General features: G+C 31.0%; 1 protein-coding gene across 1 annotated transcript; it reads right to left on the bottom strand.

Moving 5' to 3' along the window:
• Positions 1–365: 365 nt before the first annotated feature.
• On the bottom strand, positions 366–14,869 carry slx9 (SLX9 ribosome biogenesis factor). Its single transcript, XM_039682915.2, has 6 exons — positions 14,554–14,869; positions 14,272–14,395; positions 4,365–4,433; positions 2,420–2,585; positions 1,758–1,826; positions 366–664 (listed from the first exon to the last, which is right to left on the bottom strand). The coding sequence occupies exons 1-6, from the start codon at positions 14,743–14,745 to the stop codon at positions 544–546; spliced, it is 741 nt and encodes a 246-aa protein (XP_039538849.2). The 5' UTR covers positions 14,746–14,869; the 3' UTR covers positions 366–543.
• Positions 14,870–14,880: the final 11 nt, after the last annotated feature.

Genomic DNA, 14,880 nt, shown 5'->3' on the forward strand with positions numbered 1-14,880 from the left:
GGTTCCCAAGTCTCCTTTATCTCGAAAAGAGCTGCCGCCCTTTCCTTCTCTTTGCAACGTGTTGTCATGGAAATGCAGAGGCATCTGATATACGAGATCTCGCTTTAATGAGGTTTTTGTCTGTGAAATTCCAGCAAGTGAACAAATCAGGAAGAGTCATTTTTATCGCCTGTTTTATCGTTATAAGTCATGCTTGTCTTGGGAAACACCCCTAATAAAGAAATATAACCGTAATTATTTTCAATTGGATTTATTTGTATCTAGCCAAAAGCATGTGGAATAGACAGCATGAAAACACTCATAATATGTGATAACATGATCGCGAACGCAATTCATTTTACTCTTCGACGTTTTTGAAATTGCAGAGGAACTGCGATATACTCCATAGTGTTTATACAGTGACAGATATGCTAATCTAGACATTCCTCTTCGTTTTATAATCTGTTATGAAGTACAAAACCGATTTGAATGTTTCGATGTACCAGCGTATAATAAGATACAGTTTTTGTGGTCTAACAACAGGGCGGCGCTCCAGAGTTGCGATTAAGTCTGTTCGTCTTCTTGTTTGAGTCGTTTTCGCAGATGATCACCAATTGCAGCCAAAGGGTTTGTCTTGAAAGCGGGATTTTTCATGGCTTCGTTGAAGTAAGATGCTTCGGTCTCGCTGGAATTAAAAAAATAATAATAATTTGATTAAAATTTGACTTAATAATCTGAGCACAATAAAAAATGACGTGAAACACCAAGAATATATATTAAATATAAAGAAAATTAGGCATATTTGTATAACCTGAGACATTTCGGTAACATCATTTGCATGGCAATTATATGTTCGGTTATTGTATTTAAATACATAAATTTAATTTAATATAAATTATACACATACAATATTAATTATTTAAATAATATATGTTTTTACATTTAAATTAAATATATTGCTTGAATAATATAAAAATAAATGATTTTTTATCATTTATTTTTTCATTAATTAAGGTAATCTGTTTAATTTTCATGACAATGCAAAAATAATGAATTAATACAAAATTTAAAAAGCAATAATATCTCTGAAATAGACATTAGTTATTTTAAGCAAAATATGTATTTTTTTTTTTAATTATTATTATTGACTTTTTATTCTTTTCTTTTTCATTTTTAAGGTAAAATGTGACCTGGACATGTGAGATTTTCCCATTAACGCATAGGTTTTTGTTAATTTGATTTAATTTATAAATAAATTAATCATTTATAATATTAAAATTTATGATACATTTAAAATTAAAACAATTAAATTGTTTAATTTAAATATAAATTTTGCATTTAAAAAATATCTTATTTAAATAATATATAAATAATTTTTTAATATAGAAATAATTGTATTGTTTTTTCATTAAGGTAATGTGCTTAATTGCCATGACAATAATGCAAAACAAAAAGAAATGGGGGATTGGTGGGGGGTTACTCTACAGAGAAAATGTTTTTTTTTCTATATGATTGATCAAATAAAACACCGAAGTGAAATTAAAGCAGCACTATGCAGTTTTATTACCTTAACTGAATAGCTTCGGAGTTATTGCAATGGTTAATTGACTATTTTCGGAGATGATAGTCAGATGAATGTTGGCCGTGAGTGCTATTTACAACAGTACAAGTTCTCCACAGCGACTCTAGGGGTCACAGTTTGACAAAAACGGAATTCCTGCATAGTGTGGCTTTAACATTAGCAAAGTTTGGAAGTTAGAGGGAAGCCATTCTCTTACAGCAGTTTTCGTTTCTGGGCTGGTTTCATCAGGCTGAAGTCTGTGGGTTCTGGTTTCTTCTTAACCGAACTGAGACGAGAAAACAAGAACAAACATTTGTGTTACATGCAGAACCATTTATATTTAGCATCATTAACTTACATTAACAAAAAATAAGTGAGGAAAAAGCCTGTCTGACCAATCAGAGCAGAGTAGACCAATCACAACAGACTGGGTAATATGACCAATCAGAGCAGAGGAGCTTTCAGAAAGGAGGGGTTTAGAGAGACTGAATGTTCGAATTAACCGTTTTTCAGACCCTGTGAGGAAAGAGGTGATGCTGCAATGTATATTATGATATATTAAGTGGTTTTGACCTTGGATGCAAGTAAACCTGTTCTAGGAGACCTCAAAAACAAAATTAGGAACGTTAAAAATAGCATAAAAGGGGCACTTTAATAATACTATAAATATTGAGCAAATCAAGCGGCAAATTCGGTTTGAATCCCATTGCAAGAGAAACAGGTGTTACATGAAATCTGTTAGTACAATGTGTTGTTTAGAGACTATTAACGAGCACTCATGCCAACAAATACATGCATATGCACAAATGATCACAGAGGATATGCTGCCAGCATACACAATCATGTTTCTGTGTAGAAATGAGGAAAGCGAGTACTTACGCTTTATTTTTCCGCTGTGCCCTGCCGGGGGTCCTGAAAGAAGGGAGGAGCTGGGAGAGTTCAGGAAGAGCGTCGGCTAGCGGCCTCATGTCGCCCACAACAGGAGTGGCCTTCCTCCGCGCTTGTGCCACCTGCTGTTCCCGGGCCAGTTTGATCCCACTGATCTCTACAGATGGTAAAGAGACAATCAAACTTCAGACCCAGATACTTACACTGGGGGGAAAGGGGGGTTTTCTGATCACAGAACAGTGGATGCAAATTCCTGAGCACTCGTTCATTCAAATTCAGACACGCTCTTTGAGCTGTTGTGCTGATGTGGGTAACACAAGTTTGATCCTCCTCTTCTTTTGCCATACCTTGGTCTCTGGCAAACAGCATTAAAAAAAGGAATAAAATTAAATAATTAAATAAAAGGCATTTAAAAAGCATAAACAGTTCATATTAAATGTATATAAAATAAAAACCAACAAAATAAAATATTAATTCATAAATTAAAACAGCATAAAATGGAATTATAAAAATATAAAAGCCTAAAATGAACAAATAAACAACAAAAAGTGTAAAATAATAAAAAGCATATATAATATAAAAGAGATGAAAAAAAAATAACAAAAATAAAATGGCAAAAAAAATAAAAATAAATAAAAAGCATACATTACAAAATATAAAATAAAAGGCATACAACTAAAAATATAAAATTATTTTAAAAAGCATAAAATAAACACATAAAAGTGTGTAAAACAAGTTCAAAATAAAGAAAAAATAAATTCTTAAAATAATAGGTATAAAATAAATTATGAAAAGTAATTAAAAAATTAAAAGAGGGAAAAAATGTAACAAATAAACAAAAAAGTGTCAAATAAAAAGCATATACATTATAAAAGAGATGAAATAGAAACAACAAAAATAAAATGGCAAAAAAATAAATAGAAAATAAATTAATACAAATAAAAAAGCATACATTACAAAATATAAAATAAAAGGCAAAAAACTAAAAGTATAAATTCATTTAAAAAAGCATGAAATAAACAAATAAAAAAAGTGTGCGTAAAAACAAGTTCAAAATAAAGAAAAACTAAATTCTTAAAATAACAGGTATAAAATAAATGATGAAAAGTCATTAAAAAAATAAAGGAGGGGAAACATTTAAAAGGCATATATGTAAAAAAGAATACATTATAACTGTGTTATTACTACGTTATTACATAATAATAACTAACTAAAATACAAAAAACTACGGTAATTTAATTGAATTTAATTAGGGTAAAGAATCGGATGAATATGGTCTGAAATCCCAGACATCACAGTCATGTTACAGTAAGTCGCATCATTTCTGATAAAAAAAGTTTCAAAGGGTCAATTCATTCTGGAAGGCCTATATCCAGAACGACTTCCAGTCCAGGTCATGGTCAGACAGAAAATAACAACTATCACCCAACCATCTTAAGACACTAAGCAGGACACACCAGGAGCTTCAGTTCAAAAACAACACAGTACATGTAGGGTAATGATCTTTTATTTTACAACTACATCCCTGTATATAGGTGTTAAAGGTCTTTGAGCTTTATGAATCCATCAACATCTTAATCCTCCCCCCTCTTTAATTTCCTGAAAATCTGACATGCCGTCTGAGGCTTGGGTTTCGGCTGGAGCCGTGAGCCCCATTAGATCCTAATTATAATCACCTCGGACGGAGCTTGTGTTACCCGACGCATTGATCGGCCGGAACGATTACAGGCGTCAGAAACGGGGTGTGGCGTTAATGATCCTGCCATATCCATCTCTGAGGTTCCCGTCGGCCCACGAGAGAATCGCGGATCAGTTCACGATGAAAGAAATATCCTCATACGAGCGTTTCGGGATTGTGTTCTCTGGACTTTTGATGATATTTGCGGGAAAGGAAAAGGTCCTAGAAAGAGAAGGTGAAGAAAAACAAATCACTCACTGTTGAGCCATCTTTCCCTCCGCTCCTTCATTTTTTCTTTCTTCGACTGATGTTTCTTTTCCTCCGTGCCTGAAAAAAAGGATCATTCATTATTGATCAATTCAACAACATGCATGACTGGTCTGTGAAGATCCTATGCATTCAGGTATTTAAACAAAACAAAACTAAAAAAAAACACTAAATAACTTTATTTGCAAAAAGGGGATGAAGAAAAAGCTAAACAAAAAATGCTTTATATTTACTTTAGAATGTAATGCAATTTGGTCAATAATCAATTATTTAGCAAGAAAAATAATAATACATAAATATTAAACTAAATAAAAAGTAATAAAATAAATTAAATAAAAGACAAAACCGGAATACATTTTTAAAATGGCATGATATAAAGCCATAAAAAGTTAAAATGATAAATTATTAAATTGGTATAAAATGATTAAAAAAATGCATAAAATGGGAAAAAAAGAATAAAAATAAATCTAAATAAAACGGCATAATATAAAGCCATAAAAATTTGTAAAACGGTAAATAATTAAAATGGTATAAAATTATAAAAATACATAAAATGGAAAAAAAGAATAAAAAATAAATAAAACGGCATAATATAAAGCCATAAAAATTTGTAAAACGGTAAATAATTAAAATGGTATAAAATGATAAAAATACATAAAATGGAAAAAAAGAATAAAAAATAAATAAATAAAACGGCATAATATAAAGCCATAAAAATTTGTAAAACGGTAAATAATTAAAATGGTATAAAATTATAAAAATACATAAAATGGAAAAAAAGAATGAAAATAAATAAAACGGCATAATATAAAGCCATAAAAATTTGTAAAACGGTAAATAATTAAAATGGTATAAAATGATAAAAATACATAAAATGGAAAAAAAGAATAAAAAATAAATAAATAAAACGGCATAATATAAAGCCATAAAAATTTGTAAAACGGTAAATAATTAAAATGGTATAAAATTATAAAAATACATAAAATGGAAAAAAAGAATAAAAATAAATAAAACGGCATAATATAAAGCCATACAAATTTGTAAAACGGTAAATAATTAAAATGGTATAAAATGATAAAAATACATAAAATGGAAAAAAAGAATAAAATAAATCTAAATAAAACGGCACAATATAAAGCCATAAAAATTCGTAAAACGGTGAATAATTAAAATGGTATAAAATGATAAAAATAAATAAAATGGAAAAAAGAATAAAAATAAATAAATAAAACGGAATAATATAAAGCCATAAAAAATTGTAAAACGGTAAATAATTAAAATGGCATAAAATCATAAAAATACATAAAATGGAAAAAAAGAATAAAAATAAATAAATAAAACGGCATAATATAAAGCCATAAAAATTAGTAAAACGGTAAATAATTAAAATGGTATAAAATTATAAAAATACATAAAATGGAAAAAAAGAATAAAAATAAATAAATAAACGGCATAATATAAAGCCATAAAAAATTTTAAATGGTGAATAATTAAAATGGTGTAAAATGATAAAAATACATAAAAGGAAAAAAAATAACAAGAAAGGGAAAAAATAAGATTAAATAGAATAAAACATAATAGAAAAGCATAAAAAGGAGTAAAAAAAAACTCATTACTTTTAAGAGGACAAATTTAAACCAGTGTTATTTTAGTATTTATTAAAATTCCTAATTACCTTTTTTTATATTTGCAGTTCTTATTTTAATTCTAGGTTAAGTACTGTTATATGCTTTTGTCATTTTTATATGTTTTATATCTCTATTTAGCGTAAATGTTAGCTAGCTTAAACATTTTATTTTAGTTAGTTGCACGGCTATATTTCTAATTTGAAACAAATTATAGTTTTAGTTAATCACAACACTGGTTCAAACAGAAACAAAAACACACACAAATGCACTGGACTTTGAAGTTATTCTTTGAAGAGGGCTTTATATTTGGTGTGAATGCAGGTGTTTTGGTTCATTCTGGTTTTGTTTAGTCTGCAGAGATTGAACTCTGTGCATCTGTCAAAATAACGTAGTGGGAGCCCATCAGTTAAGGAGACGGGCGGCTGCAGGTTCAGTTCCCACCAGCACTGCTTAGATCTCAAATGCACATAAACACTGTAAATCGGCATTAGCAAAATGTTTCTTCAAATAATGTAGGGTTGAAATATTTTATTTTTAAATTACATATTATTTTTCACTATAAGTCACTATTTTTAATCAAATGTCCACATGTGAATATTATGACATGTGCCGTGGCTGTGGAATTGTATATATCGAATGGAAAATAACGTGTGTAGATTACCAGAGGATGTCTGTTGTTTTAACTGCATGTAACTTCCTGTTCCCAGAACGTGAAGTCCTATCAGGAGGAGCATATTGTGTGTTTTTCCCCATTTGACAGAGGTCATTCACTGTCCACAGAGGTCAAACCACAAATAAACCTCTTGTGCGACACACAAGACTTGCGTACATGCTTCAGTTACAGAAAATGCAATTATTAAACTGTAACTAGTCATTTAATATCACTGTGCATTTAAAAAGTCAAAATGTAACAAGATTTACGTTCTTCAGTTTCAGAAAATGCACTTTTTGTGTGCTTAATATAATAATATTAAAATTGTTATTAACCCTCTGATGAATGGTGACTATTACAGATGCGTACTGCCAAAAACATTAAGATCAGTGTTGGTACTGTTAACTAAAACTATTCAAATAAATAAAACTGAAATCAATTCAAATAAAGCCTAAATATTATGTGAAAAAAAATTAAGAAAACTTAACAATTAAGAAAGAAACGTAATAATTCATTAGAAATAAATGTAAGTTGTTAAATAAAATTAAGTTAATATTTAAATTACTAAAATTGAGTACAAAAGAGTACTAAAATTACGGACACTAAACTAAAATCAAGCTAAATAGAGATATATTAAAAACCTAATATAAATGACAAAAGAACAAAATGCCTAAAACTTAAACTTAAATGAAAATGATTAAAAATAAATTAGGGCTGTCAAATGATTAATCGCGATTAATCGCATCCAAAATAAAAGTTTGTGTTAAAATAACATATGTGGGTGCACTGTTTATAATTATTTTGTGTATATATAAATACACACACATGCATGTATATTTAAGAAAAAAATATTATTTATATATAAAATATTTATATATACAGTATAAGTATATATAAATCTATATACAGTATATACATGAAAATATTTCTTAAATATATACATGCATGTGTGTGTATTTATATTTATATATAAAATAATAATACACAGTGCACCCACATATATTATTTAAACACAAACTTTTATTTTGGATGCGATTAATCGCGATTAATCGTTTGACAGCCCTAAAATAAATTATATTAAAATAAAATAAAAATTCATGAATCAAGGTGCTATTAATTTAGTATTATTATTATAACCGATTGTTAGCGTAATTCATTATAATTACTTAAAATAATGCATTGAAAAAATAAATTACCACAAACATTTTTTTCACTTGGCACTGTGTTAAGCAACACACGTTAAAAAAAAAACAGTTAAGCTACAGTTTGGTCTAAAAATAACACAAATGCATTAAACCCAGAGAGAAACGCATGAAAATGAGTTGACCTCTGCGATTTCGATCACCAGCGGAGAAGCTCAGCTCAACAAGCTTTTGGTTGCTACGAGCAAGATTCAGAGGAAAAAAAGCATTTATATGAGTTATCTGGTCTTCAAAAACGCCTGCAAAGGTCCATCACTAAAAGATGGAAGGAGTCTGACCGCCTGAATGACCTGCGCTGACCTCTCGAGCCCTGCTGTGGACATTTATCAGGGCTGTGAACAACAAAAGTGCCTAAGAACTTAGCTTAAACATATTTCCAGTTGGTTGCCAAGGCAAAAGTAAGTGCCTTGGCAACCAACTGAAAATATGTTAAGGCCAATTTAAACTAAACAGAAATAGTATAAAAAGCACTAAAAGCTATCATCATGATGTAATTCAGTTTGTTGAATCTTTCCACATTATTATGCCAAATAGTGTCTCACTGATTTCCCAGCCATGCAAAGCCAATTTAACCTCTGTAATCCAATTGGACGAATGTAACCACATCCGTAGCGTTTCTGTGAATGTATGTCTGCTATTTTGTATGCGTCAATCACTCAGAGGCAACTGGCCTGTTGTGTGTTTGCAGGAGAAACAGCATCTCAAATGTCCGTCATCTTCCTGTGAAGGAAAGCTGAAACTTTACAGATTGGATGCTGGCCATCTGCAGGAGACCCAAGAGAATAACACGAGAGTTACTTATTAGTCATGAACGATTACGTGTCATGTACACTTCAAAACAATTTTTCCTCCGTTTTTTAACAGCCCCTCAAAGCGTTATATACACACTATGCGTTTTTGTCTGTATATGGGCATGGCGCGGCTGTGGTCGACCTCTGGAAAATAGTCTGGAGAGGCGACTCGATAAGGGAGATAAACGTCATGTCCTACGACCCACATTTCCCCACTAGCCCTCATGATCCAGACTGATGATCTCTGACAGAACGACCCACATGTAAAGTCCAGACAAAAACACCGTGGGCCTGCGCCCTTCAATGATATGATAAACAGAACAGGAACATTTGCTTTTATGCTTACGACACTGGAGAAAACGACAATGACGCAATAAGGTAGAGCCTGCACATATATATATATATATACTTATAAATGTACAAGTGCTGTCAAATCAATTAATGTTTATAATATATGAGAGTGAATATATAGTATTATTTATATATATTATATGTATGCGTGTATGTACACACACGTGTATTATATAAACACAAGCTTTTATGTTAGATGCGATTAATCAATTTGACAGCACTAATATTTATATATATATATATACAAAATCAAATAAATAAATATACATATAATATATCGAATGAATACTATCACATTAAAATATTATCTTAGTATAATGTCATATATTAATAGATATATAGTAATATAATCTAATATGTAATTATGCTTTATATAAATATCTAAGTAATATAATATATAAAATAAGTAAAATAAACAAAATGTAATTTACAATAAATATTATCATATTAATACAGGTACACTGTTACAGGATAATTAAATACAATCAAATACACTGTAATCTTGTTAAATTTACACACACACACACACACACATATATATATATATATATATATATATATATACACATATACATATTAGGGCTGTCAAATCGCATCCAAAATAAAAGTTTGTGTTTACACAATATATGTGGGTGCACTGTGTATAATTATTTTGTATATATAAATACACACATGCATGTATATTTAAGAAAAAAAATATTACTTATATATAAAATATTTATATTTATATATAATATAAATTTTATATATAAATCTATACACAGTATATACATTAAATTATTTCTTAAATATATACAAGTGTGCGTATTTATGTATACAAAATAATTATACAAAGTGCACCCACATATATTATGTAAATACAAACTTTTATTTTGGATGTGATTAATCGCGATTAATCGTTTGACATATATATATATATATATATATATATATATATATATGAAGAGCTCTTTTCCAAAACGCGTTAAACGACATTTTTAAAAAAAATGAGTTTGTCGTGTCATTCTGCTGCGGACAGAACCCTTTCACTGCTCTATCAACGTTTCATGCCGAATCGCTATATTTCCTTGTTTAAAATGTACTGCAAGATACAGTTTCTTTCCAAACCACGATAAGCGCCAGCCCTGTTTTTAGCCTAAACACGATAAATCCTCAAATTCAATGAGCGCTCTACACAATCCAGCACGGCGGCACTCTGAACAGAGGTTTATTATGTTCATTCATTCCTCAAAATGAGTCCTAGTTTTCTAGTCGACTAGTAGTAGATCATTTAAGCCATTTGTATTATCAGTAATCACATATATTGATTTAATTAAATGGGAGAGAAACCATATGAGCGTTTTTAATTGCATATTCCGCATCTCAACGTATGCATAAAGCATGCCACAAAGAACCGGCAAAAGTAATGATTATGCATGAAACATTTGAATTGTTTATTAATAAACTAGTGTTTTCTGTCAGCAACAAAGATAAAGTTGATGATGCTTACTCGCCATCTTCGCAGTGAACGCGCATAGAGAAACGCATACTTCGAATTAGCCTACATACGCAGAGAGTTGCCAATTTATTTTAGTTTTTAATTGTTTTGTTTAAAAGTAGATATTTAAAGCTTTCTGTAGCTTAGTTCTCAGGCCTGTGTGAGGCAAGCGTCGCGGTGTTTCGGTTCATATATGAGACGCGCTCCGGTTCACCTGCGCGCCTCTGTGTCCTGATTATATTGTCTGATATTTACTTCTAATGTATTAATCCAGTCAATTTGTCGATGAAACATTTATTAAAATGAAGATACAATTTATATGAAACGAAATTTACAAGCTTTCTACAAAACAAAACTTAATAAGTGGTCAAAATCATGTCTGACGCACTCCAAATATTTTCCGATATTGGGCAGCTTTTGAATTTTGATCCTATCTTACTCATCTCATGCGGTTCCCTTTTCATAGCCTACTCAACATAGATGAAATAATAAAAATAAGTAATGTAATATTATTAAAAACAAATGTGAAATGTTTATTTTTTTTTGTTGTTTTTTTTTTTAACTTATATTTAAGCGTCATGCTGCTCCGCTTTGCTCACATGTTATGTAGCCTGTGTGTGTGTGTGCATGTGCTGGAGGGGTGCCCATCCCTTTTTTGAATATCGTTATCATATATTGATCATTTTTAATAATTCGTTTTTTTCATGCATATGTTGAAATTGGTATTAATAATTTGTTTTTTTCATGCATATGCTGAAATTGGTACTATTTGTTTGAGGTTTATTTTGATTTATAGCGTTTTGGAAAAAAATAAAATTAACTTTTAAATTATCATTAACAATATTGTTGTTTGATTTAATAATTATTGTTCAAAATGTTCAGACTGAACCAATAAAACATTTAAACAGGATAATTTGAATATTCACAAAATGTGTGGGTCTAGGTAAAAAATGTAGTTTTCCTGAAAACTATTGAAATGGATTTATAGCGTTTTGGAAAAGAGCTCTTCATATATATATATATATATATATATATATATATATATATATATATATATTCTACCCTGTTCCAAAAAATGTGACCATGTAAATATAATCAAAACCCTGATTTGTGTCATTTCGTTATTTTCTACCAAAATTAAATTGACAGAGTTGATCATTTAGCTGAAAATAAGATCAGTGATTAGATCATTTTAGGACCATGTGTTGGTTTTTAGTTGCTGAAAAAATTTAAAGAAAATAATTGTCATCATATTTTTTTCTTACAATAGCTGAACAGGGTTAAAGAGACTGCTATGCTGTTGAAACACTCCAGATGGTAATGTGTCAATTTCGATTAGATAGACATTCTAATTGATGAACAGCAAAACTTCATATTCTTTCCATTCAACATGTTTGCCAATTTCCAGGCTCCATCTGATCCACAACCAGTTTTCCACATTCGATTCCTAATCGAAACCATTCAAATGCCGCACTAAACTGCTCTCAGATCAGAAAAACCCTCAGCGAGTCGATCCAACCATCAGCCACCACAGAAATAACAACAGTCGTGTTTTTCTGCTGTATCTGCCCGATAGGGATCTCCGTCCTGCCGATATCTCCCTCCACCACTCCTGACGCAGGAAACACTATCTCGCCTTTGCATCCGTCTGTTTGCCGCAAACGAGGGATAGGGGGGAAAAAAATCCATCATTCCCACCACATCCATCCCAGAGAGAGCATCATGTTCAGAGAGCTGGCTGAAACGGACACCGCCAATTAGGAGCGGACAGAACAAGCGGCTGCCCTTTCCTGGCCCTCTGCACTTGCACTTCTCCTCTCCCCGTCCCGCAGAGAGGTGAGGTGACGGGGCGTCAGGGGAGCTGAGCTGGAGGTGAAGGAGGTGAATTTCCGAGGTCAAGCCGAGACACTGATACCCCAATTAAAGAGACGAAAGATCTCGTTCTGTCAAAGCAGTGCCACAGGCACATCCATTCTCTGTGTCAAACTCACTCCAGTGCAGACGCGACTCTCAAAGAGAAAGAGATCCTACAGCTACATATGAAGCATACTTAGAAAATTAGATATGCATTTGTGAAGCCAAAACACACACAACCTTGAGGCGGATGGGCTACAACAGCAGAAGACCCCACCGGGTACCACTCATCTCCACTACAAATGGGAAAAAGAGGCTACGATTTGCAAGAGCTCACCAAAATTGGACAGTTGAAGACTGGGAAAATGTTGCCTGGTCTGATGAGTCTCGATTTCTGTTGAGACATTCAGATGGTAGAGTCCGAATGAGAACATGGGTCCATCATGCCTTGTTACCACTGTGCAGGCTGGTGGTGGTGGTGTAATGGTGTGGGGATGTTTTCTTGGCACATTTTAGGCCCTTAGTGCCAATTTGGCATCGTTTAAATGCCACGGCCTACTCGGACAGTATGCGATTTACACCCTTACAAACGAAGTGATTCGCTCTCGTCACATCAGTGCATTGATGCAACAGCACTGTGATGTTCAGTTCATGCATGAGATATTTATACTGCAGACAGCCAGGAATAGAACAGAACCTCAATACTCACACACAGCTGACATTTATAGAGAGGGAATCAAAGCTAGAGGGCGCGTGAGGTGAAAAACACTCTCGCTTTCATCTAATGACAATGTGCATTTATTAAACTGCTCCTAACTTTACTGCTTGGTTCTTGGTACAACTTTCAATGAACAGCCTGGATTTTTAACCATGAAGCTACACCACCCTCTGCTTTCAGTTCTAGCATGAAGCAAATCTTTGTTTTCGTTGATTTCAAACATCAAGATTCAAGATATGTTACAGATTTTCCAAAATAGACATTAGAATTTACATGAATCCAAAAATTTGCCACTGTCTGCCATCTTGTGGCCGCAAGCATTTTGGCAAAAAGGTTATGCATTTAAATATTATTAGTTAAATATTAAAATATAATTTCATTATTTTTTAAGATATTATTGTAATTATATTTTGAAATATATCAAATTATAATATTATAATAGTATAAGTTAGATTAATATTATGTATAAACAATATAAAAATATATAATAATTATTAAAATAAATGATTATGACCTATAATAAAAAGAAATTCAAGAACATTTCTTCATTTAGCATGTCAAAATCATTAAACAATCTGATTTAAATGTAAAAAAATATGAATATATGATGAATTATAACACCATAAATTACAATATAATCATTTATATATTTATATATATTTTTAACATGTATTAACATTACATACTTGTTGGATTTTGATTTAATACTTGCACAATTAAAGCAAATCTGTGGGGGGAAAATATTGAATGATATTACTAAAATAAACATTCTTCATTTTAAATTTTCTTTGTTTAACATCTACCAAAGAAATTCATTAAACGGTGCCTATGTTTCATTTTAAATGTAAAAATATTATTATGTATTATAATACAGGACATTTACAATAAACACATTTGTACTTTTTTATTACAAAAGTTAATATTCAGTTGAAAAAAAATACACATTTAAAGCAAATTTATGAAAAAAAATTAATAGTATAAGTAAAATTATTCTTAAAATATTTATATTTCTCAAAATCATAAAACTTTGCCAACTCAGATTTATTTGTGAAAAATATTTATATATATTATATTTTTCACATATAAATCTGAGTTGGCAAAGTTTTATGATTGTATAATATTTTTCACATATAAATCTGAGTTGGAAAAGTTTTATGATTTTATAATATTTAAGAAAATAAATATTTATTGCCAATTATGCCAAAAAAAACAAAAAAACACCCACCTTTCTGTTCTGCAGACTGTTTGCTTACGTTCACATTTGATGGTTCATCAACCTTCAGTGTTTGAACTAAAGTGTCGGGGGAGATTTTAGTTCCAGCAAAAACTCCAGTGGGAAAACTGAAAGCCTAAGTTAAATGGAAAACACATTAAGCTGAATAACATTCAACAGATCTCATTTGGAACAGCTCATCTGAGGAGAAATTACAATGGGAATACAGTATTGCACTGACATGATGTGAATTATTAAGCTTTTGAAAATGGAATCACAAACAAATAGTCATACCTTTGAAATATTGCTAAAACTACTTTCAGATGTGTTGGTTTTGGGCTGTCGTGAATCTGTTTTTGTGAGTTGAATAGGTTGGATCGCTATCTTCTCCAGATTCCCCAGCATAGGTCTGTTTTCATGCTCATTTTCCAGCTTTACCGCGCCGTGATGGAGCTTCTGTCGTATCCGTTTAATTTTCCCCACCATTCTGATTTACTTTATGTGATTTCGATATATTTCTTACGTGTATACAACGCTCAAACATACAGAAAAGGACCCGCACGTGTTAAAGTGACAACTTGTTTGGCGTTACAGTTAATTTTGTCCGGGTAAAAATTAAAC

Source organism: Pimephales promelas, chromosome 2 (genome assembly GCF_988280905.1).
Source record: "Pimephales promelas chromosome 2, fPimPro1.hap1.1, whole genome shotgun sequence".
Classification (NCBI taxonomy): Eukaryota; Metazoa; Chordata; class Actinopteri; order Cypriniformes; family Leuciscidae; genus Pimephales; species Pimephales promelas.

What these genes read in the sequence shown, in the direction of transcription:
- slx9 (XM_039682915.2), bottom strand. Translation starts at nt 14,745, where the DNA reads ATGGTGGGGAAAATTAAACGGATACGACAGAAGCTCCATCACGGCGCG. An exon ending in ACAGTCTGCAGAACAGAAAG is followed by an intron (nt 4,434 to 14,271) that starts GTGGGTGTTTTT and finishes CCTTTTTTTCAG; the next exon opens with GCACGGAGGAAAAGAAACAT. An exon ending in GCCCAGAAACGAAAACTGCT is followed by an intron (nt 665 to 1,757) that starts GTAAGAGAATGG and finishes TTTTAATTCCAG; the next exon opens with CGAGACCGAAGCATCTTACT.